General features: G+C 33.7%; 1 protein-coding gene and 1 pseudogene across 2 annotated transcripts; one reads left to right on the top strand and one right to left on the bottom strand.

The window, feature by feature from the left end:
- Window positions 1-4,158: 4,158 nt before the first annotated feature.
- On the top strand, window positions 4,159-7,183 carry LOC149909685 (uncharacterized; annotated as a pseudogene).
- An 8,786-nt stretch (window positions 7,184-15,969) lies between these two features.
- LOC149909684 (transcription initiation factor TFIID subunit 6-like) lies at window positions 15,970-26,703 on the bottom strand. 2 transcript variants are annotated; one of them, XM_090119767.1, is made up of 12 exons: window positions 26,306-26,703; window positions 25,628-25,916; window positions 24,910-25,061; window positions 24,644-24,823; window positions 24,308-24,477; window positions 23,946-24,099; window positions 23,309-23,481; window positions 22,068-22,243; window positions 21,090-21,199; window positions 20,869-20,946; window positions 20,231-20,338; window positions 15,970-18,246 (listed from the first exon to the last, which is right to left on the bottom strand). In XM_090119767.1, exons 1-12 carry the CDS (start codon window positions 26,540-26,542, stop codon window positions 18,151-18,153), a joined length of 1,923 nt encoding a protein of 640 aa, XP_089975893.1. In that variant the 5' UTR covers window positions 26,543-26,703; the 3' UTR covers window positions 15,970-18,150. The 2 variants fall into 2 exon arrangements, with proteins under 2 accessions (XP_089975893.1, XP_089975895.1); XM_090119769.1 differs by lacking the exon at window positions 20,231-20,338.
- Window positions 26,704-27,053: the final 350 nt, after the last annotated feature.

Raw genomic sequence — 27,053 nt, 5'->3', positions numbered from 1 at the left:
CGTCACTGTTACAAGCTTATAAATTACTAACCACCTCGCTTTCTTTGCTTTTGATTCTCAGAAATATAAATCGATTCCACTCCAATATATGCCGGTCTGCTCTTCTGCGTAATGGAACAGATAAAAATCATCCAATATCCAAATTATTAAAATTACCTAGGTACTTAATAGATTTTGATTTTCGAATGATTAGTTTAACGTCATGGTCTTTTATTATTAAATTATTTTCAATTTATATGGCGTTCTATAAAATAAAATATAACCTATTGCTCGGCAACCTGACATTGTGTAAATCCGCCTTAAAATCCGCACTGCTAACTACACAGCAAGGATTTACAAAGGTCTATGTGTTTTTATAATAACAGTAGGTATAATAGTAAAACTAGAAACATAAATGTCCGTTATGTATGTGTGCCATTAGCATAATTGACTTGTACGGTAAAGTAAATCCACAGCTCATTGATAAATGCGTCATACTTCAAAGAGACTGTCGATGCGGTTAAACAAGAAATCGGTGAATAAGATTAAAGCTAAGCATATACGCTCTGGTGCAAGGATGTCGGTAATTTATGAATTTGTCAGGACAAAGTGTACATCGTCGTCGGCGTAAATAAAGAGCGCTGTGGCGCGGATAAATTTGTGTCAGATCAAATGAATCGTGCACGAAGCGATTTGTTGCACTTATTTCTTGTTATATCTACAAAAACCATTACGAGATGGCCCGTCGTTTTGGTGTAAAAATAGCATTAGTTCGATAACAAGGGTTAGCTTTACATTCGTTCATAAAACGATCGTCTTGTGAACAATGAAACCTTTTTATAGAAAACGATTATACTGGATCGATTCAGACCTACATAATACAAAGGTATACTTAGCCATATAGGGTACCTAATCGTTACTCGCCCGGCACTCCGCAAAATTAGCCCTCGCGAAGCCCTACACATATACCTACTACATGTTTATGGACTGTTGTGCACCATAGTCTTCCATTAAGTTTTTTAATCAGCACTTTTTTAAAATAAAACTTTTTTAAAAAGATCGTAAATGTTTCATTTGGTGAAGGATCATAAAGTAGGTAATTTAACAATAAATTTAATAATATAAGTATCTGCGATATGTTTATTTGATTGATTATATTGATAGAATAATAAAAACAGGTATAGGTACCTACTTATTTTTGGAATAATAATGCTCTTCCGTAATTATTACAAAGCCTCTTAACTGGATATTTCTCTAAGTTCCTCTTGGGAATTAAGAAATGGATAATTAGTTATTGTAACAACCTGTATGACCAATTACGACGTCTAACTACGTTAATAGTGAGTCGTATAAAGAATTTTCTGTCCGATTCAGAGCAATAAAATAAATCTACTGAAGTGGCCCGTATTTCTCCTTCACCCACAGCCGAGTCGCCCGCTCCGACTAAACTTATAGATGTAGAATTCAATAAAAATCACAATCGTAAAAACTAAGATGGCAGTCATATAAAAATACCTAAGAGGGCATTAAGAACCGTCCCCTTATAATAATAGGCCCTGCCAGATGCACGGGACGACCGCCTGGAAAAGTCACAGTAGGAACTCGAGCGAGGAAAATTATTTTTTTCGGTCTGCCACACACGGGCCGGGCCCTTGCTAACTCGGCGAAAACTAAATCTTTCTTCTCACGCGAATTACTTACAGATGGTAATTCATGGTCCTTTTAACTTGATTTCCCTTCCTTATATACCCACCCATATAATTTATAATTATAGTGACTATTAATATTATATGTACTTACATTCGTACTATTATAATCATATATAAGATATCTAAATCTTTTAAAAAGTGAAAACAGGTTCAAATCGGTTTATATGAACATTTAAATTTTAAACCATAACTAATACCTAACAAACTAAAAAAGTGTCCAAATGCGAGTTGGACTCGCGCACCGAGGGTTCCGAACAAACCTATTTTTCATTATATGTTCTAACTAAATTTATGCTTTTAGCAATTCTCCCTTTATCAGGTGCTATAGGACGTTGCTTTGTATCAAATTTCAAGATTCTGTGTTCACGACCGACAAGTACCCTGTAGGTAGGTTTTGATTCCCTTGCAAATTTCAAGAATTAGCACCCATAGTATTTTGTTGTCGCTTAGAATATTAAAAATTTCAAAGCTTCCTTAGCTTGATACCTCTACGTGGTCATGAGAGAAATGGTCTTGACAGACAGTAGACAGACGGTCGACGGACAACAAAGTGATTCGGAACCCTAAAATTTAAAATCATTTGTTCTGAAGCTTCTAGGTTGAAAGTTAAATCGTAGATATATTTTCATAATATGCTCTACGTTTTAGGATACCAGTTTATAGATAATTAAATGATACCCTGATTCACAAATTATCGATGTGACCGATATACTATAGCTACTTAACCCAACGCAAAATTGTAGAGGATGCATTGGTCGGTTGTATGATACAACTTGTATCTATCTCTACGTAGTTATATATTTTTTGAAAATATTTAATAGGAAAACATATAACTATGACTTTCTACAATTTCAGAGAAAATTAGTAACATACATTATTCTATTTCTATGTTATTAAAAAAAAAACATAATAAGATTTACAGTTTTAGATGGCAAGTCTAATAATAATATATTTATTTTGAAATAGTTTTCGGTCTGCGTGAAGGAATGCATATGTCGTAAAAATGTTACAAATATATTATGTCTTGTTTACATTTAGGTGAAAGTTCATTTTGATAGCCATAAATGAGAAGAAGTAAGTAATAATTATAATGGTTAGTTATAAAAGTAATAATTACCTATGTACCTATAATGGATCTAATTACACTAATATTCGATGATTGATAGATATACGTATTTAGGACTGAAGTCTAAAGAATGCTATCATTAAAAATATTAGTTGCCTTCATATTAATTAGTATTTCTAAACATCAGTTCGGATAAATAGGTCAGAATTAAAAGCCTTAGCTGATACCGAACATGATTGTCAAAAGTTCATACCGTAAATAACTTCTCATGCGAGTCTACACAATAATCTGTTCAATTCGCTTTAACACAAAAGGGATTAACTATAGTTAGTTATGGTTAATTATGTAACAGAAAAAGTATTTTTTAAAAAAATAAATCAATTGGAGTTACGAGTCCCTTATAATCCTAACAGTCGTAATTAATGTTTGTGCAAAATAATTGGAATCGATAGTCCAATTGTATTGGCGTCAAAGCTCGGATTTCCAGAGATATTTCCGGGTTTAATCTCGGGGGCGAATAATTGTGGGCTGCAACGGAACAACGCTGCTCATTAGTGCAATGTTCAATTAGGGCGCGATGGACGCAGGGGCGTCGGGTTACCTTACCTCCTACACACTACAATTGAACTTATGAAGAAAATTATACCCTGTAAATCAATTCCTTTGCCATTTGTTCTATGTGTGTGTTACAGAGAGATAATTCAATTTAAGGAAGTGTTATTTATTTTAAAGGTATAGTTTCTAAAAGCTATATACAATATAGAAGCTACGCTATTCTAAAGCTTGTTTTGAACCTGTTCCACTAATCTCATGTATGTCATTCATAAACTTCTGCAGGGATTTCATTTAGAATTATTTTTATATAGTGCACGCACAAAATTTATAATTATTATTTGTTTTATAAATGGGTGAATTTCCCAAACGACTTTTTTTTTTGTCTTCATTGAAATTAGTATTTGAAAAAAGGAATATTGTTCTGTACTATTTTTTTTTGTATTCATTAGGTATTTATTGGGTTGTGGCATAAAATATTATTTGTCTAAGTCTATTTACAAAGGTAGAAATAAATACATAAACCTCTATTTTTGTCACATCGGTGCTGTCCCTCTACTTTTTTTACAAGCAAAAACGCTTATATCGTTATAAAAATAAGTAACTTAAGAATAGAACTTATTCTATTTCATAGAATATTAGTTTTATTATTAATATGTAGCATATTTTATTACGTAATTCATAATATTTATTACTGAGAGGCATAAATGTACTTGTCTCGCAAAATTTTGTCATATCGCTGCACAAAAGTAATTTAAACCTAACTTTGCATCGATGAGTCCGACAGTGTCCCCACCCCAATTTTATTTCCCTCGTTAGTGTGTGCTAGTGCGCAGTCAGGACGGACGTGTGTCAAATCGCTGCATATTCCCGCCAATTACGTAAGTACGACATTTCAGTTACTTCCAAGCAATTATTTTATATTATCGGTGGTTGCATTTTTCTAGTGTAATGTGAAGTTTTATTACGATTGTTTGGTTCTAACAGACATAGTAAGTAAATTAGCATCATTATAGGTACTTGAATTTAGCCTAAATATTATACATTTTTCATAATTTTCAAAAAAGTCGATAATTTCTCACGTCGCTGTTCTCATATCGCTGTAATCGGTGGTCTTTTTTACCACCGATGTGATAATTTACACCGATGTGATAAGAAAAATCAATCGGTGTCTTAAATATCATATCGGTGTTTTGATTCATGATCGACGCATAGTTTTGTCACATCGGTGGATTGTTTTATCACATCGGTAGATCATATTATCACCTCGGTGTAATTTTATCATATTGGTAGACATAGTGTCATTTCATTAAAGTAAACAAAAAAACAATGGAGCATACCTACAACCATACATTATATACATACATATACACATATTATATTTTTTAACTTTCATAAATATTAACTTGTGTGCAGCTCGTGCCGCACACAATTCGTTCGAGTAATTTTGTTTAAGATTAATTTTGTTTAAGAATGCTGAAATCAAAACTAAACGAGGAGGAGAAAAAAGAGAGAAAGAGGTTGATGGAAAGAATAAGAAAAGCTAAAATCAAAAGTGATCCTGTGTTAAACGAGCAGCATTTAAGAAAAGACAGAGAACGCTTAGCTAAAAGAAAGGCAGCTGGACTTATCCTAACCCGAAGCCAAATGACTGCACATGCACGTCGCAATGCACAAAAGAAAAACCGAATCAGTGCCCGTGCATATTATCAGCGGAAAAAAAATAAGGCAAATGGTGCCCGCAACAACCCAACAAGTGTTTCAGAGACCAATGACGCAGAATCGCTACCGAAAAATCAAGATAATGAGCCCGGTATTTCTCAAGAACTAATAGGACCTCATAGCCCACGGCTATTGCGACAGAATGTTCGATGTAATAGTCCTAATTTGCGTATTGATGCCATAGTAGCGAGTAGTTCCCACTATTTACGTACAAGCAGTCCCCTAGATTTATCAATAGCATCTCCTTTACGAACGCCAAGTATTAGTTCTATAAATTCAGAAGAATCAACATTACGCCCAAATAGTCCTAACTTAGACACATCCTTTAATACTGTTAAATTCAAACAAGACATTAAAATGAAATTTCGTAAATATCAAAACGTTAAAACTCAGCAAATACACGATTTAAGAAAACAATTGGCAAAGGCTAATAAAGAGAAACTAATGTACAAAAAGAGATACATGAGACTACATCAAGAATTTAAGAAATTAAAACAGAGTAATTTAGAAGTGAGACGAATCCCAACGAAGCCAAAAAATATAGACCTGCAAAAACGTATCCGTAAGATTGTTGTTCAGTTTTTTGAGGATGATGAAAATTCAAATCTTTGCCCAGGTAAAAAGGATACTGTCACACAAAATGGAGTAAAAAAACAGAAAAGGCTGATGAAAGACACAATTAAAAATTTACACAAAAAGTATTTGACTTCGGGCTACCCTCCAATCAGTTACGTCACTTTTACAAGAATGAGGCCGTTTTGGGTCACGCAGCCAAAATTAAACTTGAGAAATACATGCCTATGTGAGAAACATGAGAACATGGATCTTGTTATATCATCTTTAAAAAGAAATCGTATCATAAAAGAAAACACCACGACTGAAATTCTAAGTAGTATTTGCTGTGATATTTTTAAGGTAGAATGCCTGCAAAGAACATGTCCTGTCTGTAAGAATCGTCATTTAAATTATCAAGAATTTGATAACTCCAAAGATGTTATTTATTGGAATTGGAAGAAGATAAAAAAGAATTACAAAAAAAATGGAGTCGATAAAATAGCCGTTAATGTAGAAAAAGTAAAAATAACCGTTAAACCATTACAACTAATCAAAATATTTGAAAACAATCTGAAACCGTTCTTAACACATTGTAGTAATATACGAAATCAAAGTCAAGCTTTTAAGCACTACAAACAAAACATGACTGAAAAGGATTGTGTCGTTCACATTGACTTTAGTGAGAACTATAGCTCCAAGTACGGGTCCGAAATACAATCTATGCACTTTGGTGGCAGTCGTCAACAATTCACATTACACACTGCTGTAATTTACTATAAAAATAAGGAAGAGAATATAACAACTCAATGTTTCTGCACTATTAGTTCTTCACTGCGCCATGATGCTGCCGCCGTTTGGGCTCACCTTGTTCCAATATTAGAAGAAATTAAACAGGAAGCTCCAATTGTTCAGAATCTTATTATTATTTCTGATTCTCCATCAGGCCAGTATCGGAATAAGAAAATTTTTTATATTATGTCCCAACTCAGTATTTACTGCTCTTCTCTGACTAACATAATATGGAACTATAGTGAATGTGGTCATGGAAAAGGTGCGCCAGATGGAGTAGGTGGGCTACTGAAGCGAACGGCGGATCGATTTGTTGCACACGATGGTGATATGAATAATATAGACTCTTTTGTAAACTATTTAAAATCTGCTGTCCAAGGCGTGAAAATTAGTACTGTAGAAGAATATGAAGTTGAAGAAAAGGACTGGCTTCTCCCTACAAATTTGAACACATTTCGTGGAACATTGCAAGTCAAACAAGTCATTTGGACTAAAGAAGCTAAAAATCGTATAGTTTTACGTCGACTTTCTTGTATAGAAGATGAATGTATGAAATATGTTGTTAAATGTCCACATGGCAAACATCTAGACTTCCACAATTTGTCAACCGAACACGAAATTAAGTCTAAACCTCAACTTTCTACTTCGAGTAATAAAAAATCCAGAACTAAATCCAAAATAGATATCACTAAAATGCGACCAGTAAAGTTAACTGACAAATTAATTTTGTTCCCACAGCCATCACATTCAAAGTATTTTACACCATCAAATACATTAAAAATCTCGGAAAATGCGGCACCCAGATCATCCTCTTCGACAAAAATGTCTGAAAATTTGCTATTGAACTATGTAGATCTTGATCAAAGTACTCCTGCCTGTTCATTTTTAGAGAAAATTGACACGAACATTTTAGTTGGTTTAGAGGAATCAACTCAATTCGTAAATAAAGAGGATACGGTAAAAGCATCTAATAGATTTTCAAGTCCTACCGTGGAAGACAGTGACACCGATGAGGAAATATTTAGAATAAAATCTAAAATTAACTTTAAAAAAGAAAAAAATGAGCCACGTAAACCAACTCCTGACATCAAACAGAGATTTAATTATATATTTGGTTGCAGTGACACTGATGATGACTTATTTTGATCTGGGCTGATTTGTTTTTAAAATTTTTATTTTTATTGTTTTTAGTTTTAATTGAAAAAAAGAGGTTTAATTGTTGTAACAGATAATAATTATAAAAGTACGTAATTAAGTGCTGTGATTAACTATAGGTATACTACATAGTCTTCTATGACTTAAAAGTCTAATTATGGTGCAATTTAATAAAAGTGGAGTACGAAGACGGTTCAAGTTCTGTAGTGATTTATGTTGAACTTAAAGGCTGATTAACATAATAACCAAATTATACTGACAGATTTAATTTAAGTTTTTTTTTTAAGGGTAAAGATTATTTGCTAGATGTAAGATATAAGCGATCTCTATGTAATCTATGATACTTACGCACTGAGAACAAAGATTTTAAAAATATTAAATTAAGTGATAATTAAAGCTGTGATTATTGTAGTGTTGTTATGATTAAGGTTAAACTTAAAAGGCTGATTAATTAGGTATATAAAGTTTTCTTATATAAAGTTTCTATTCTTAGTATTGTTGAACCTAGAACGCCACAATGTTTTAAGTGTACCTACACATGGCAAAACAATTAGCTTGATCGCCACATTAATAAATGTGTATTGTACAATAACGTACAAGAAATTTTTGTTTTTTATACTTCTTTTAAATAAACACAATGATAATTAAAAAAAACATTATTTTTTATTCTAAGAAAATAATACCCTTAGTTCAGGTATTCAGTTCTTAGTCACTCCTTCAAAAATGTATAAGCCTACTATTTCTTTTTTGATGTTCAAAGGTGGATAGATTATCATATCGCTGTATATGTATATCACATCGGTGAATAAATTTATCATATCGGTGTACAGAAAAGATAATCGGTGCCGGATTGTCACATCGGTGGAAACCAGAATTCAAACTGAATTTTCTCCATAGTCTTAAAAGATACGTTGATGGTTACCAATAAGGGAGTATTTAGTATCCTAAATATTACATTAAACATGAAAAAAATAAAAAATATATATAAATGAAAAAGTTCACCGATATGATAAGAAAAATGGCATTTGTTGAAATTCACCCAAATAGATATTTACTAGGCAGAAAAACTCTTTCTTTTTATTTTTTTAATTTCCCTGTAGTTAGGTACTTAGTTATATTTCAAACTAGTAAATGGTACAACTTTATGTTCAGGACTGAGGCTTGTAGAATTTTTCATTTCATACATGAGTAAGGTTATGAAACCGATAAACCGTAGCTAAAAATCTCGATTCGCAGTTAGTAGGCATAGACTTTGTTTGTACAATAGGAAGTAATAGTATGTATACCTGTAAATAAAACGACTATTTTTCAAGTTTCTAACAACGAACAGTTAAGACGACTAAATATATAGGTGAATGAGGTCAACATTTTACATTATTACTACCTATATGCTTAACATTTTATGAAGTATCATATTGAAAATCAACACCTTAGAAGTAAGCATAACAGATAATAGGTACCCGTTCTGTTATTATTACCTACTTGGTTTTAAATGGTTTTGTACATTTTTAGGGTTTTGAACCTCAAAAGGAAAAACGGCCTTATAGGATCACTTAGTTGCCAGTCTATATGTCTGTATGTCTGTCAATCAAGACCTCTTTTTCACAGGAACGCATGGAAGTACCTATCAAGCTGAAATTTATAATGAATGCGCAAGTCTATGGTCGCTTGAAGCTGAGAAAAAATTAAACTTATTAGCCATTGCAATCATAAGATAGAGCCGTTTATGCTGCAACTTTTCACAAGACATTCATGACATTTTGACATTCGCAAGGGAATCTAAACCTACAGGGTTCCCGTGAACACAGTCTTAAAAATTTAGCACATAACGCCATCTAGATAAAAGAAAAATTAAAATGAAAGTTACAACATATTAAGAAATAGGTTTGTTTGTTCAGAACCCGCGGTGCGCGATTGCGACTCGCATTTGGCAGGTTTTATTTAAAAGTACCTTTGGCAGTAGTTATAACAAAAAAAAATGTTATTCAAATATAATGATTGGGTAATTTATACATCGAAATTAGCGCGGTATGGACAATTTGGAACTTGATTTTTTGCATTGATTTATTCAATTAAGGCTCTAGACTACAATGCACATTGAGTACATATACCATATTCATCTCGATTCTCGATTAGGTATACATAGTATCACCCCTTCATTATAGTATTCAACCCTTGTCTTTGTTTCATTGTGATATCAAATCAACAATGGCGACAATTAATAAAATAAGAACCATTAATTTGATCTATCTATCTATCTAGGTATCTATCTAGGTAATCGAAGACGAGTGAGATTCATAAATTAAATTTTAGTTTATTATTAATTTTTATACCTACTTAAGTACATAAAATTTGTATACAAAAAAATATGCTGTAGTCAGTAGTGCTCAAAAGAACTACTTAATTAATTGATTAAATAAATAGGTAGGTAATGTTTTAATAAGTATTATTTGTGCTTGGCATAATAATCCGTATAAAATAGGATCATTTAATACGTACATAAATAACAATTGGGTAGTACCCATACCTATTATATTAAATTTACCTAACATCAAGAACTTAAAATTACCATTTGAGTAGTTTTCGGTAACACATTATTATTATTGATGATACGTAATATTGTATATCAATTCATAATAATTATATATCTACTTATAAGTAATAAAATAATATTTGAAATAAGCTAAATACTTTATTTTACCTTTCAACTAAGTATGTATGTAGTTTAAATAAAATAATTTTAGAAAATTTGGTGTCACAGCAGACCAGTGGTCTGAGATTAAGTACATAGTTAATAGTTATCATTAAAAATAAATATTTTATGATTAAAAGTAAAAAATGTATTGTAAATATTTATATGAGTAAGAAAATATGAAAAAAATGCGTATACTCACAACCATCGAATCGCCTCTGTCGCTCTCGGTAAAAAAACAAAAAATAAAATAAATAACACAACGAAACAACGCATCACTATGTCAATCGATACTTTAGTCCTTGTGCACTTGTTTAGACAAAAATTAAAAGTTTTGAGTGGAGAAAGGGCGCGAAAAAATTTGGCGGGAAAATCTTTAGCTCCGAATTGCTTTGAAGCTGAGACGAGAGTGGAGTGAGAGCAGCGTGCGAGTGTGCGAGTGCACCGCGCCGGGGAACACCGCGCCACTAGCCGCCAGCGAGCGGACAGCGGTCAGCCGGCCGCGCCGCCTGCCGCGCCGGACCACTCCGACCTCGCATAGAGTTCAATACTGCACAGACCGGCCAACGTTGAGCACCTTGGCTTTCATTCATTAGATAGGTATACTAATTTAATTAACTACATACTTATATTTGTAGAATTGTAGATATAAATAAGTATATTATATTACAATAATTTTTTGAGTACAACAAGACAAAGATTTTTTGAGTTTTAAAAAAGTTTTGAGGCATGGAAAAACGTTTGAAATACAAAATCTTTTATTTTTTTTTGTTTCCTAATTGCTCCCTTAATACTTTTATTCAACTAATAATTAGGTACCTACCTATTAAATGTGGAGAATACTATAAATATCATTGTAATACTTTTACAATTAACTTAACAACTTTTTACTTCTAAAATAAAGAATTGACTCTCCGAGGCTAAAAGCTGATAGTAAAAAAGAGTCTGAAAGCCACGCGAGAGCATGCTAGAAACGGGCGGGCGGGCGGCTGTGCTCCCCACGCGCGGTACAACCCACTTATCAATTCAGTCGAGTGGGCATTCGTTCATTGTGAAGGATTGTGTCTATTATGCGCGGATTCGGTGCTTATTTACCCGTTCACATGCCACTACAGTATAACACATCGTAATCAACCACTTCATGCTTTTTAGAGTTGTTCCAGAAGTGTTATTTTAAACGTTTTAACTTTTAAGATTCCATTTAGATAAAAATTTATAAATTGTTTCATAGTAACGGTGGGCTTTCGTATTAATTTAATTCATATGAGTTATTCTTTTTAGTAAGTAAATGTTCAATCAATATATTGCACAAAAATAATTTAATTGTTGTTAAATAGTCGAATTCTGTGGTATTTGGTACGTACCACTTAAGTGCAAAATGGTGATTTTTGAGTATGAGCGTTTGAAAGTTTTCACGGTTGCCACCCTGTTGCTACAGATCGGAATAAACTCTTGAGTAAAACAAATTTATGATATTTAAATGTCTATTTTGTTCAAGTTTTGAATACTTACAAAAAAAATAAAAAAAATGTTCTAGTTCAAGAGTAATTGTTACTTAACATGTTTGTACCAAAAGAAAAAAATGTGAAAATGATGTGAAAATGTCTAAAACGTGTGTACTTAAGTGGATTAGAGCATATTTATTTGTACTCTTATTAGTATTTATTCCTATTTTTACCTTAATGGAAAGGATTTTTCATTATTTTTTCTTCGACGGAAACATAAACAGACATTAAAAAACAAATATTATGGGGAAACGTCTTCCATACAAATAGATTTAACCATATATAAAAACAAAAATGAATAGGAGTGTGATTTGCCACAAATAAGTACTCATAAAAAAGCCAGGAAATATTGTGATTTTCGTGCAATATGCAATTCTCTGATACTCTCTCTACAAAGTTAAAATCTAAAAGTAGTGTATGTGTGTGTGTGTGGTTCAGAAGTCACGGTAGTTCGCTTGCCTGCCGTGTTAGATGCTGCGGGATCGATCCCATCAACCGACATGTACCAATGTGTCTTTTTCGGATGCATAAGTAGATTCTCTAATAACCAGAGATACATCTTCTATAACAAGAAAACATCATCATTTCTAATAACAGGAAAACATCGTGATGGCAACCGGGATTTTGGTCTGAAATCACCAACCAGCAGTGAGCAAGCGTGGTGATTACTGCTCATGCCTTCTCCTTGTGAGAAGATGCCCTTACCCTGCAAATAGTTACGAGCTGGATCAAGTCAAATAAAATTTGTTTGTAAAACGTACCACTACAACATTCATTCATAGTCGTCATCACTCTCACTGAAAGTCATATGATTGTTTCTAGTCGGACCATGAGACAATGATTTGAAATAATCATCATAAATTGGATCACTTATTGGCAGGAGATCTAAGAGATCTTTGAATTTCAGAGCATCGATATTGATAGGCTCATTAGAGGCCAATGGCAAAGCCACTTCGGAGACTGCTCTTAAACCAGAAATACAGAAACTCTTCATTTTCACTCAAAGAGTATTTAAAATCTACGTCATTAGACTTTTCATACATCAACCAGAAAGTACAGTTCTAACCAAATGTAGTTTTGTCTGTTGCAGTATTTCTTTTGATAAAATGAGTAGGCAGTCAATAGTTTCGAAAATGGAAAGAAGTCAGATTCATTCATTAATTTTACATCATGGCGATTGCTGGTCATTTTCATTTATCTCGGGGAACGGAGATGGTGCTGTTTCTTTTTTGAATGAATCTTTCAATATCTGCTTAACAGGCAAGATATTATACCGTTTTTGACCTGGACAACACTGAATATAAAATAAGCTACTCTACTTCTGCCAACCCGTAATAAAATGCCTTAAGCATGATGCGAATTCATCCGCACCTCTTTGAGCTATTCCTTCATACATAACATAATGGAATGTTCGTTTAGTAGTAACTTTGCGGATTTTTAAATAAAAAGTCCAAAGTTTCTTTTATAAAAGGCTACAGATGCAGTTAAATTTGGAATCTGTAAACAAACAGCTTTTATCTTTTAGTTTCATAGTGAAATGTTGCCTTATGCTCCGATTTTTCTAAATCTATTCTAATCTGACACGAAAGAATGAATTTGAAGAGACAAAGAATCAAACCTTGTGCATGTAGGTATCGTTACTTGGCTTTTTAAACGTTTACCAATCTTTAAATCGATTTAAATATTGGTAAACGTTTCTGAACACACTAAGTCTAAGAGATCTTCCATCACATGCATGTTTCTTGATAGATGAATTCTTGATAGATGATCTCTTGAAATCTTGATAGATGATTTCTTGAGGCTTCAGAGTTCAGACCTAATGTCTGAAGATTTAAATTATGTGCCAAATAACGTTATATTATTTTAAGTAAAGGAGAAGACCAGTTAAGTTCACAAATAATTTTATTTTATTTGGTACAAATAAGTTAAGTGATGATAATAATAATTCAAGTTTGGTCTAATTATGTTAAGTGCTCTTACGTTGTAAATGGCCGTTCGTTGATTGAGTATTCGTTTTACAAGTCTATGTTAAGTTATATTAATATATTTGTATCAAATAAAAATATTTTTTTTTGTACTTAAGGGGTTTTGATACAACCTATTTAAGGTATTTATACTATCAGTAGGCTTATGTGACATAGACCAAACGAAAGAGGACGTTTTTATCAGTATAGATGGCCAGAAAACAAAAAATGGCCATTTTTGCACTTACGAGGTATATACCAAACACCACAGAATTGGTCTAGCCATCCTCGAGTTTTACGCTTTTTAACACATTAGGATATTCATTTTTAAGTATTTTTAGATATAAATTTATACAATATTAATCCTCTATCCTTACTGAATTGAGGATTAATTTTGTATTGATTTAATATCAAAATAATTTTCTTATTCATCTATAATATAAATATATCGTATTTTATAAATAAAAGTATTGACTTCAGAATCGAAATATGTATATATTTTTATCTCTGATTCTACAAAAGTTCATAATTATATAAAAGACCATATCATTAATTAGGCAAGGCATTTAAAATACTACATATTAAAATATCTACAATAATCTATATTTATCTTCTAAAGAAATCCTTTTGAAATCATTTGGGTATATTTCTTACATCTTCAAGACATTGGTAATTTGGAATATATAGGTTGGAATTTTGTTATATATATCACCTGGAGGAAACTACTCAAAGGAAAAATGAAAATCTGTTACACAAACACTTTTTTATTGCATGGATTATTAGAGTAAATTATAAGAATGAAATCTCTAATGTAAATTTGATAAAATCAAACAAAAAAAACTAACCACCGTTTTTAGTGTCCCATTGGCTTTACAAAACTCCATCCTCGTATACACATGATTACATTAGTAAAAAAGTCGGTAAAAGTTACACAGAATATTAATAGTTGTTTTTTTTTTCTTTAGATTGTTTTCTCCTATTTGACATAAAAACCTAAATACATAATATCTGATGTCAAACGCCTAAACCGCACTACGACGAAACTGCCAATATTTTTATCCGCGTGATTTGCAACGGCCCCACTTGCGGATTTTGCTCGCGACTGATTTTAAAACCGCTGATTGTCACATGTTCGCGACAAAAAACGCAACACCAACAATTACTTTTCTATAGATACGGCAAACCGTTTTTTAACAGTGTGTGGATTTCGGGCGGTTTATCAGTACCTACCTAGAAGAGTAGTAGAGCGATTTTGCCCTCATTGACTTTTAAATAATATGTATTTAGATTTTCGCCTTTTTACTTATATAATAAATAATAATATGTATTCAAACTATTAAACGAAAACGTAAATTTGAGGTATGAATTATTAAAATTTGGAAAGTTTGAAATTAACTACGATTTTTTAATGCGAAATAAAAACTAAAAAACGCTACCTTTCTAATCAAGCAACTATATACATAGGTATATAAGTTTGTTAAGTCAAACATAATGCAGTCGAAACCATAATAGGTATATCAGTCGCTAGAAAATTATGTTCAATAATGATTATAATAACTCATAGTTAGTCTTTTAATAATTTAATATTCACTGTAAAAGGGCTGATAGACGTACGAACTTTAAAATCGCGGTTTTAAAGTTCGCGTACTTACCCGGCTCGACGTCGGTGACACACGCAAGAGCTTGGTCAGTAGCTTCTCGCGTGTCACCGATATCGAATGTCTCTATGTCATCAACAGAGGGAATTTTATGTTATTCAGGAATTAAATATAGACATTTTTAATTTAATAACCAGCACTTATTTTTAAGTAAATAGCATTCTAACAAAATAAATGTACAAAAATTGAAGGATATATTTTCGTTTTTACTATTATATTTTGAGGGTACTTTACAAAAAAAGAGCGTGTGCGCCGAGCCCACGCGTCAGGAGTGAAACTTCCTTGGCGTGATTCAAAGATACCTTCTCCAATATTCAATTATATTATATTCATTCATATTAATTATATTAAATTATTTTTATAAAACTAAAAGAAGAAGACGAAATTAATTGAACTTTTGCACTTAGTAACACCTATTATAGCTAGACAGGCTAGGCTCGCGGCTCGCGGCGGTGACAGACGTGCGAGCGAAGGCGGGCTACGAGTAAAATTTCAAACATGTTGGATCGTCAACGAACTTACTCGACGGTTTTTAAGTACGCGTACTTGGGGTGACACACGAGCGAAAAAGGTCGTCGAGCCACAAGTTCGCGTACTTACTCGTACGTCTGTCACCCCTTTAAGTCTCGTCTAATATAAATTATACTTAATATCGCCAAACAAAAAAACGCACATCTGGGAATTATAAAATTTCTAAGGTTAAGACAAATTCACTTTATGTCCCGATAATTTATTAATAAAGAAATACAATATTATCATTGATTTGTAACTATAAACTAACACAAATACTAATTCTGGTAATAGTCTATTAAACAATGTAATTGCAAATCTAATATAATTAATTCAACAAATTTATTTTAGAAAACGGCATAACCAAGGAAGTATTGACCGTGTTGAGGCTATTTATAACGGTTTATATTATTATTTATATGTATAGTACCAGCTGTGCCACGAGGTTACACCCGCGGTCAAATTCGCGGGCGAAAGTAATTGTTCCTGATGCCTAAGTCATAGTATAAAGAGAACAAGTAACTAACTAACTTATCTTCGAACAAAGGTACAGGCGCCGTTTGTATGTACGTGGAGTGCTTGGCCACGCCCCCCGTTCCTGTAAGTACGCAAGCTTAACGCACGCACACAACGTCGCTCGGTTCCTTCTGGAACGTTCTCGTTAGGGGCGTGCCATTGCTGTGAGCGTTCGGTGTTTGTTTATACATTATTTAAAAAAAATGTGTGCGTGTACACACGTAAGAAGTGAAACTTCTTTATGACCTTATTTTTCAAAAAAATAATTTACTATAATTATGCAACTACAGAAATACGTCGAATCACGCGTGGTAGGGATGAGAAAAAGATGTCGCGTAACGAAAAAATGTCACGCGTAACGAAAAGATGTTACACTAAATTTATTATTCTAGTATATTATAAGCAACATCACTTTTCAGTTTTCACTTTCAAGTATTAATAACATCCATTAAGAATTTTTCCCGTGAAAGAGGAACAAACTTACACCCATCCATGGTCACATAGTCACATTTCTAATATTTCTATATTATTATTATTAGATAAGGAAAGATTTCATATATACAATGATATATAGTGAATTTGCTGAAAATAATAAATCATTTATTTTTTCAAATACATAGAAATTATATTAGGGATTTTTGATAATTCAATTGCCACTGATATTTGAACAGCCTGTATGCTTATGTAAACCTTATCTGAACCAGATCCTTATTGTTGATTTTCCCAACGTCCACAATTTAAACTTTGACGGTTTAGTTTTTTGCCATCACGCAGAATAAATTTATTGCACAAAAATATAGAACTAAGTGACCATTTTTTATAGCTTTAAAGGATAAAAAAACATGTGTCATAATTATAAAACTATATATATCTATATTAATAATATTTCTTGTCTCTACAACAAATCAATCAATACAATACAACCAATATTATCTCTTAATAAATAAATCTAAATAAACTTTATAGCTGTTACAAATTCATTCAATCGTTGCGAATACATTCTCAAAATTAAAAAGGATTAGATTTTGGGGTGAAACCAACACTGCAGCCATACTAAAATCGAATTAAAATCGATGGGGAACCAAACTTCTTTATACTCGCGACTTCAAGTGATTCATACAATTTACTAAAGAACTTTATAATTTCCTGTGTTGTAAGTACCAAGGACTCTAATAATAATTGATACAAAACTAATGAAATATTTAACTAGATACTTTAAAGTTCATTCATCATTACAAATTATTTAAATAGAAATGATCTTTTTCAAAACTTACGGAATATGTATGGTACGTATAAAAAAATATGTATTCATTCTGGAAAAAATTACATAGGCACGTAGTGGAATAAAATAAAATAATAAAAGTAGTTGAATGTAGAATACATTTTCGAATTTTAAATATATTGTTATCACGAAATTAAATAACTTTCGAGTCAGTCCGCTCTGACAAAAGTACTTCATGTTATCCTTTGATAGCGGCTCTCTTGGATAAGCCATTGATGACATGTTGACATGAAACGCTACAGGCTTCAACAACGCGTAGAAATAGTTAAAATGTATTCTGAAATTATGTAACGCTGGTTGGACTAACAGAACTTTCATAAATTACATCATAATCGTATCACGTTCTGCAGAGCCTCGGGTAAGCACAATATCCAATTCTTCAAAACAGAGCTAACACAGTATCAAATTCGAATCTTCGGGAGCACTTTAGGATATTCGTATAGCATCTTCATTTGGTCTTCTTGAGGTGTTTGATAATGGTGAGCACACGCGGCTGTCAGGCGAGGTGCGACAGGTCGTCGAGTTCGGGCGGCGGCTGCGGGGCGCCCGACGCGCGCGCGAACACCGGCTTCGCGACCACCGATACTGGCGCCTGCCCAAAATATGTACACGATTATATACATGGAAATTGTAACATCTGTAAATATATATGGAACTAGCGGTCCGCCCCGACTTCGCCGGTGGTACCTACATGTTTAAACTATCCTATCTCTCAAGTTGGATCGAACTGCACATGGTGTGCAAATTTTAATACAATCGGTTAAGTGGTTTAGGAGTCCATTGAGGACAAACATTGTGACACGAGATTTATATATATTAAGATTGGTAGAGTATTACTGAAAACTGAAATTCTGTTACTGTCTTGCGCATTACATTTAATAGGATGGATACATAGAAGTTAATTTATTCGATATTTACTAACAATAAGATTATGGAACTGAAGCATTTGCATTTTTTTGTGTAATTCAACATGGTAATTATCACTACCATTTTAATAATAATCACTTAATATGTTACTATAATTCAATACAACGATTAATAAAAGCAAGGTATCAATACCCGCGTGTTTGTACGAAGTAAGAACCGCAATTACTATGCAAACAAAGTTGCGGGCACAGTTTTACTCAATGATATTTGTTTCGCGGCAATTTATAAGTCTTAGTCTAGATTCACTATCAGAGGGTGGATATAATAATTAGGGTTTAGTAGTCTTCGCTCATACATTTCATTATTTAGGAAGGGACGACAAACGTTAGTTCATTGAATGCACCCCTTTACTTTATCGACGATTTTGACAATAATATAGGGGCTTGGTTGATGGTTCTGCCCATGTGTGATGTAACTTCAAGGTTTCTTTTTCATTTTTGAATTCAATATCCCCAAATATATTATTACAACCAAAATATTTATTTATAAAAATAATTAATTCACGATTTATAGGTTTAAACTAAAACTATTTTTGATACCCGTGAGAACTATTCAAAATAAAAGTGAGACGGATATTTTAGAATGTTTTTTCCACCTATATTTCTCGTGGTAATTTCATTGGCCAACGAATATTCTGCCGCATGAAAAATCATTTTTTATTTAAATGAAACGCGTGTTGCACGCCCCTGTATCAATCCGCAACCCGCGACAATCAACTGACGAAACGCATGGGGATTGCGCGCCCCTGTTGGAAAACCCCATATCGAACTTTTTAAAAATACATTACAATACTATGATCTAAGCACATCGCACAACTACGGCATGAAATAGGGCAATAGGCAAATCACCTAACGTATAAATATCATATATTTTTATTATTACAGATCAGGTTGCGAAGTATTGCATCAAACATCAATCACAGTCCTAGATAATCATGTCGTATTCGATATATTTTTTTTTAATTAGGTCGCCTAACCGGACAAAATCACTGATAGATGAACCCCGTCCCTAAAATATTATCTTGATCGCGTTAGCAACGGCGATACAGATCCAACTAAATGAAAAGAGACAAATAGAGCTCCTATCTCTTCTTTGTAACTTCCTATCTTCCTATCTTTGTAACTTTGTCTTTTTTGGTACAGAGTATTTGAAACGAAAACAAGACATTGAATTTTGCAAATTTCGATGCGATTCGATTTGTAGATTGTCTGTACGGCTTGCAATTTAAACGTATACTAAAATTATTTATTTAATTGTATACTTTTTTAGTTCTTCTTTTAACTCAGAAAATACAATATTGTTTATTCCTTGTCCTATATTATAATATATTCTTTTGTAAGTATATATTATGTAGTAGTATGATTAGTGTGATCATTGTTTTGTCTTAGTTCGACTGACGCATGTAGAAAATTAAAATAAAAGTGTACAGTTTAAATTGTTCGGAATTTACATTAAAATATTTATCATGTGTTTGTATAAAATTGCGAACCTGTATTTGATGTCTCTGACGTACGTGCGTGTTTACGTTTATGTGTGCGTGCATGTTTCCTTATATTATAGATGCTTGTGTTTATGTACCATGATGTGTGTGTGTATGTGCATGTTTGCGTATATTATACACGCTTGTGTTTCCATGTGTGCGTGTATACCTGGCTGACGCCCCCCACGGCGGCGGCGGGCTGCTGCGGCGGCATGCCCACCACCACCACCTTCTGCGGCTGCTGGTTGCCGGCCGGCCCGCTCGTCACCACCACCGACTAAACAAGACATGCACCCTCTACATCTACTTCGATCACATTACTTCCTAACGTGTTCGACGATCCCAACTTATCGGCAGCTTAATTAACAAACGGCGGTCACTTCAATGTGTGGCATTCCTAAGCGACATTCGTGGTTCGTTCACTTGACACACATAGAACGGTTCATTCAATTTATAGTAGGTGAATTTAATAGGCGGTATAAATCATGCTTGTTCTACGCTTCTCATAACCTATTGAAAGATCGTTTCGTCATATCCTCCGCGTTCACTCTGCAATCTGCATGCATCATTCACAATATGTTTATCATATTACAAATAAAATATATATTAAAATTGATTGATAAATTCATTCAAATTCCATTTATGCTTGATTTATAAAATAAATTTTATTATATCAAAGATGACCATAAAATAATAAAAGATATTCTATATCCGACGAAACGGTCAGACACGTACATAGGCAAAAGCTTTTGTTACACACAGTGCATTACAAATTACAAAATCTGAGATACATATAAATTTGCTCACCTGAACGTTTTGGCTACGAACAATTGTCGGCTGCGAACTATGTACCACAATATGGCTCGCACTGCTAGCGGGTTGTGTCTGTTTTGGAACAAAATGCAAATATATGTATTGAAAAAAATAATAAAATTCATTAACCATTTAGACTTTTCGATTTTTAGAAAAGTTGTTTCAGAAGCCTGCAGATAGATTATATATTTTTTTAAATAAACTAAATTATTTACCTGCTGTGGTTTTTGCTGTGAAACAATGACAAACTTCTGCGGTGGTGGCGTGGACGGCGCTGGCGACTGCGGCGTATTGGAACTTATCACATTACGAGTCGCCAAGGAATCTAGAGGAAGAATAAAATTTAAATAATATTCACATACACAAAGAAGATGCTATTGTCTATAGCACAATAGGAAACTCTGCATAAGGCCGATAAAAAACCATTTCAACAAACTTAAAAACTTTGTTACAACCGTCTTATAATAATTATAAGACGGTTGTCACAAAGTCTTTAAGTTTGTTGAAACGCTCAGCAGTGAACCGGACTATATAATAATTATATAGTCCGGTTCACTGCTGAGCGTCATGCACAGTAAGGGAGCATGCACGTTTCTGAATACGTACTTTGCGAATATTATGTCGCGGTTGACTCTTACCTACTTCTTTCAAAGCACTTTGAATAGCGGCATACACGTTATTGGTATCAAGTATTTTCCTTTACTTAAAATTATGAATTAACATCTAAGCAAAAATCACGCTCAATAATTGTACGAAGGAAACAATGCCTACGCGTATGTGAAGCAGACATTTAAATAGAGCATATACAATAATAGGTATTCTCTTGAGCATTAAGAAATGTGGTATGAATTTTTGGCTTTAGCTTTTATACTTTACTTGCTTTTCACCCGCGGCTTCGCCCGCATTTTCAAAGAAAAACCCGCATAGTTCCCGTTCCCTTAGGATTTCCGGGATAAAACCTATTCTATGTGTTAATCCAAGTTAATATGTGTGCTAAATTTCATTGTAATCGATTCAGTAGTATTTGCGTGAAAGAGTAACAAACACACATACACATCCTCACAAACTTTCGCATTTATAACCCATTGAGCCCCGAACGGCCAGATCCGGCCGCGACACAATAGATTTTCTATTGTGTCTGTGATTCCAGGGCCTGATGGAATAATATTAGTAGGAAGTAGGATAGCACGTACCAACAGTCTTGGTGGCCTGGTGCGAGGCGGAGGGCGCAGGCGCGGGCGCGGCGGGCACGAGCGGCGGCGTGCACGTCACCACGGCCACCGCGCCGCCGCCGCCGCTCGCCGACGGCGACGCGCGCAGCTTGCCCACCATCTGCTGCAGGCTGGGCCCTAGGTAGCCGTAGTCACGCCTGGCTCAAAAACGAACAGTCTGACTATCGTAGTAATGCCCTATTTTTTTCTTTAAAATTATTTCCTTACGCAAACACTCGCAGGCGTTTCCCCTTTTGCCGAGGTATAAGATTATTCGAATCGAAAAATCTTATGCTTTCATAAAAACTACTTGCGTAATCGATTACAAACACTCTGCGTATTCGTAAAACATCGAAAGGACGTCTGCTAGTGCTCCGCTATGCCGTTTTGCACTGTCAAGTCTTGCAGAAGCAATTCAAACATGTCGAATATTAAAAAAGATGGAATAACCTTTCATTTGTGTATATTTTTTTATTTTTTTTAACGTACATTTCTAATTAAATGCAATTTCTAATAATCGTCGATGTATCGTTTAGCGATATGATCAAGACAAATAATCGAGTCATGTTTACTCGATCATTGATGCGGCCCCACGAAACTATCGTGGAAAGAAAATATACAAATTTAATCTTTATGCACTAAGAGATAAAGTTGAATTTAAAACGCGATAATGAACCGCATTCCTTACGAGACTATCTTTTAAAGAAATAAAAATTTAATCTTTATGACCTAAGTTATAAAGTTGAATTTAGAACGCGATATTGAACCGCACTCCCCACGAGAGAACTTGGAATGAAATACAAATTTAATCTTTATGAACTTAGGGATAGAGTTGAATTTAAAAACTCGTCGCTTAAAAGGTCGTAAATTTTTACGACTTTCATGTCACAAATTATTTTTGTGAATGTGTGATTGTTTTTCAATAGTGTGAGTTACCCTCCCGCACCAAAATCAGCAGAAAGTTTAGTTAGAACATTTGCCAGCGTACTCCATCCATTACTTAATGATCGAACGGTTAGTACAATGTAAACTTTATTTATTATATTATAAACGTAATTGTTAGCTAGACGCAGCTGGGACTATATTGCTTTATCACAGTACTTTATTTATACTGTGGCCTGAAAAAAGTGTATGGAGATAGGCTGCTTATATACCTTCTATCAAAAATGGGGAAATGTCAAGTATTGCCATCCCATTCCTGAAACAAAACATAATATACTAACTTGTAGTCATCGGGCAGGTCGGGCGGCTGCCGCAGCTGGCGCACGACGGGCGCGAGCACCTTGAGCAGCTGGTGCTTGAGGTTGCCGGCGGCGAGCCGGTCCGCGCCGCCGATCCCGCTCAGCGCGCCCTCCACGCGCTCGCCCAGCCAACGCACGCGCGGCAGGATGAACACCTACACCATACATACCATTTATTCGCAAAACGACTAACGAAACAAACATTTTAAATTCATTATAAATACCCCCCACATCACATCAGACCTCCATCAAAAAAACATTTTGATATTTTTAAGTTTTTCAAGATCACATTAAAGGATTACAAACTTTATGCTGATGTTTGTTGTTTTTTCTCCAACAATTTTTACAATCGTTTTTCAAATACATTGTATAACATCTCGTCCTAATACTTAAATCCTAATACGTTCAGTATATATAATCACTACATAGTATAAAACAAAGTCGCTTTCTCTGTCCCTATGTCCCTTTGTATGCTTAAATCTTTAAAACTGCGCAACGGGTTTTGATGCAGTTTTTTTTAATAGATAGAGTGATTCAAGAGGAAGGTTTTAGTATATAATTTATTAGGTTTTAGACAAAGCGGGCGAAGCCGCGGGCGGTAAGCTAGTATTGTATATACCTTTACAACTTCAGGGCCCAATTCGGCTAAGCCCTGTACTGCACCATACAGAGATGCAAGTGGGGTTTTCTCAGATTCTTTCATAGTGGTTACCATAGATGGACCTGACTCACTATTTGTTTGAGATGGACATTGCAATGCCCTAGAGAACAACCTGAAAGTAAATTATTACATAAAAATAGTTTATTTGTAGTGCTCTAATGGTCTGATCATGCAATCACCAATAAAATGTTTTGCTTTAAAAATATATAATATTAAAATTGAAATTCTCACGATTCTAATGTTATTCAATTAGAACATTTTAGTTTTTAAACAGAACAAAATTGTATCTCAATAATGTACAGATTATATATTTAAATTACCTTGTTACTCTTGTTTGTAAATTGTTTGTGGAAGTGTTAAATGTTTTACAAATCTGTGCCATGAGCCGGGCAGCAAAGTCCCTTAATGCCCAATGATTATCTACTTCCGGCCTCATACATAGCTGCCGGGAAACTATGCATGTTGATACTGATGGTATTAATTCATGCAACTGAAATAAATAAAAATTTTAGGTAACATAATAATATATAGTTAGGATAATACAGAAAAATCCTTTAATAAATCAACTCAAAAATGTGTCACTTAACATTATATAGGAACAAAAATGTTTACTCCCTTATAATAATAAAATTTTAAAACATAAACTAACTACTTACATATTTCTCAAGATAAAGAGATTGATTGTCCAGTAATGCCTTAACCATCCGCATCAAGTATATGAGAAGAGCAAGGTTGTTTTGCACAACATTAACTTTAACACCTTCAGAAATGAAGGTGCACATCCTTGGTAACATTTCATGAAGACCAGGGTCACAAGCAAGAGATTGCAGAGCTTCCTAAAATTGATGTGACACTTTACAATGTGATACTTAAACTACAAAGTATAACCAAAACAAATATGTACAGAGGTTGATAAACTTACTGCACGCCTCCCTTCATCACTGCCAACACAAGCTTCAGTTATCTCTTTATAGTACAACTGTTGTTCCACACTCAACTCATGAGTTGCAAGCTGTTTAACATGTACTGATTCAGAAGCCTTCAATCTAGCAGCTTTACCACATACAGGTTTACCTATTAAAAAATAAAAACAGTTAAAATATTGTTGTATTTGATACAACACAAAAATATGTACAAAACTACATTTCCAAAGATCATAAATTGAATTGCAATGATATATTATGTATATCTATCTATTGGGCATCCATACTAATATTATAAATGCGAAAGTAACTCTGTCTGTCTGTCTGTTACTCAATCACGCCTAAACTACTGAACCAATTTGCATGAAATTTGGTATGGAGATGTTTTGATACCCGAGAAAGGACATAGGCTACCTTTTATTGCGAAATATGTACCACAGGCGAAGCCGGGGCGGACCACTAGTTAATAATAAGTCAAAAAAGTTGCTGGTAGGTTACAAACACAGCATTCAATCTTCAAAAGTGACACATTAGTAACTATATGCACACACACAATTAGACATCAAATTAAGATCATTAATCTATTTTGAGCTTAAACAGAAAACTGAATTAAATTGTGGATGATTAGTAACATTTCGAAATGCCTCTGCAGAGTGCTAATAATTAATCTATGTACATTCTAAACCTACTCTATACCAATATGGATTATTACAGTACCTGCAGAATCTTTATTGGCAGGTTTGCTTAATTTTGTTATAGGGTCTACAGACTCCAACTTCTGTGCTTCCTTAGACAGTGGAGGTGGATTCTCAGGAACAGTTGGTTGAACCCCATCAACACTCAACCAATGGGCTCTAAGTGAAACATCAAGAGGGATTTTAGGTGGAGGAGCAGATAATATTTCAGATAAGTCTATTTCCTTTTCTTCAATAAAATGAAGTTCCCTTCCACCTCCTGTTGCAAATCTAAATGGTAGTGAATCTGGTTGTATAAATCCATATTGTGGCTGGAAAATAGAAAAATAGTTGGTATATGAGTACCTAGAAATTTGGACCAATTTAACCATTTCAATAAAGATATTTACTATAACATTAACAGTGCTTAGTGTCAATACACAAAGTAAAACTAACACAAAATATATTTGTTTAATTTTCTACTTCTATGGCACATAAAGCCCTCCTTTATACCACTCATATCATAATATAGGTCTATAAACCTTCTAGCTTAGTAAGTGCATTTTAAAAGAAACTACATAATAACATACAATATTATTTTTAGAAAACCATCAAATGACAACTACAAATTGTATAACTAACATAGGTAGGTCAGATCTCCAAAAGTATACCTTTTCAATTAAATTTGAAATATAACATGTCTAATAACAAAGAAATTTACCTCAATATTTTTAATTTTTAAAGTATGGTCTATATCAGCAATTGAAAGTTTTTGTCTTTTGGAATGATGCATAAACTTCATTGCATCTTGAACGATTACTTTGAGACGAAATGTAACATCATCCGCTAAATCCTTTGCAGCATCATCACCGAGATTTGCAATGCCCACACTTTCAGCAATAACTTTTATAGAATCTACAGTAACGGCAGAGCCGTATCCGGAATCCGAATCACCCATTTCAATTAAATGTTTTAAGGAAATCCATGAAATACAAGTATTATTGTCAAATATTAAAACCAGGTTAAGAATAGGTCAATTAATAGGTATATCCTGTTTTGTGTTTAAAACAATTTGCTGTTTTTTTTAAACAGACCACACACTTCATTCAACAAAATGCCAAGATCTGTCATCAGCATCGTGTGTCACTCGTGTGTCAACTGTCAACTGCTGCAGTCAGCAGTGCACTGTGCACCACAGATTAATAACTAGTTACACTGCACAGAGAAAGTAACTGGAATTGGGAGTTGCCACAAGAAAAATAACATACTAAATTCCGTCACCAAGAAGCTTAAATCTAATACACTGGAGATTTCAGTATGAACATTAACTTGTAACAAGAAAATATGACCTTGAATGACGCCTTTATGTTTTTTTATCTCTTTCACACCTAACTAACTACCTAGGTGTGAAAGGGTCACACAACTAAACAAGAAGGTCATATAGAAATCAGAAGCTTCTGTATAACCAG

This window comes from Colias eurytheme, chromosome 3 (assembly GCF_061535395.1).
Source record: "Colias eurytheme isolate Ceu_HAF_F1 chromosome 3, ilColEury1 Martin Lab GWU primary, whole genome shotgun sequence".
In the NCBI taxonomy this organism is placed as follows: Eukaryota; Metazoa; Arthropoda; class Insecta; order Lepidoptera; family Pieridae; genus Colias; species Colias eurytheme.
Note: the sequence above shows the minus strand (reverse complement) of the source record. Positions and strands in the feature narration are given on the sequence as shown.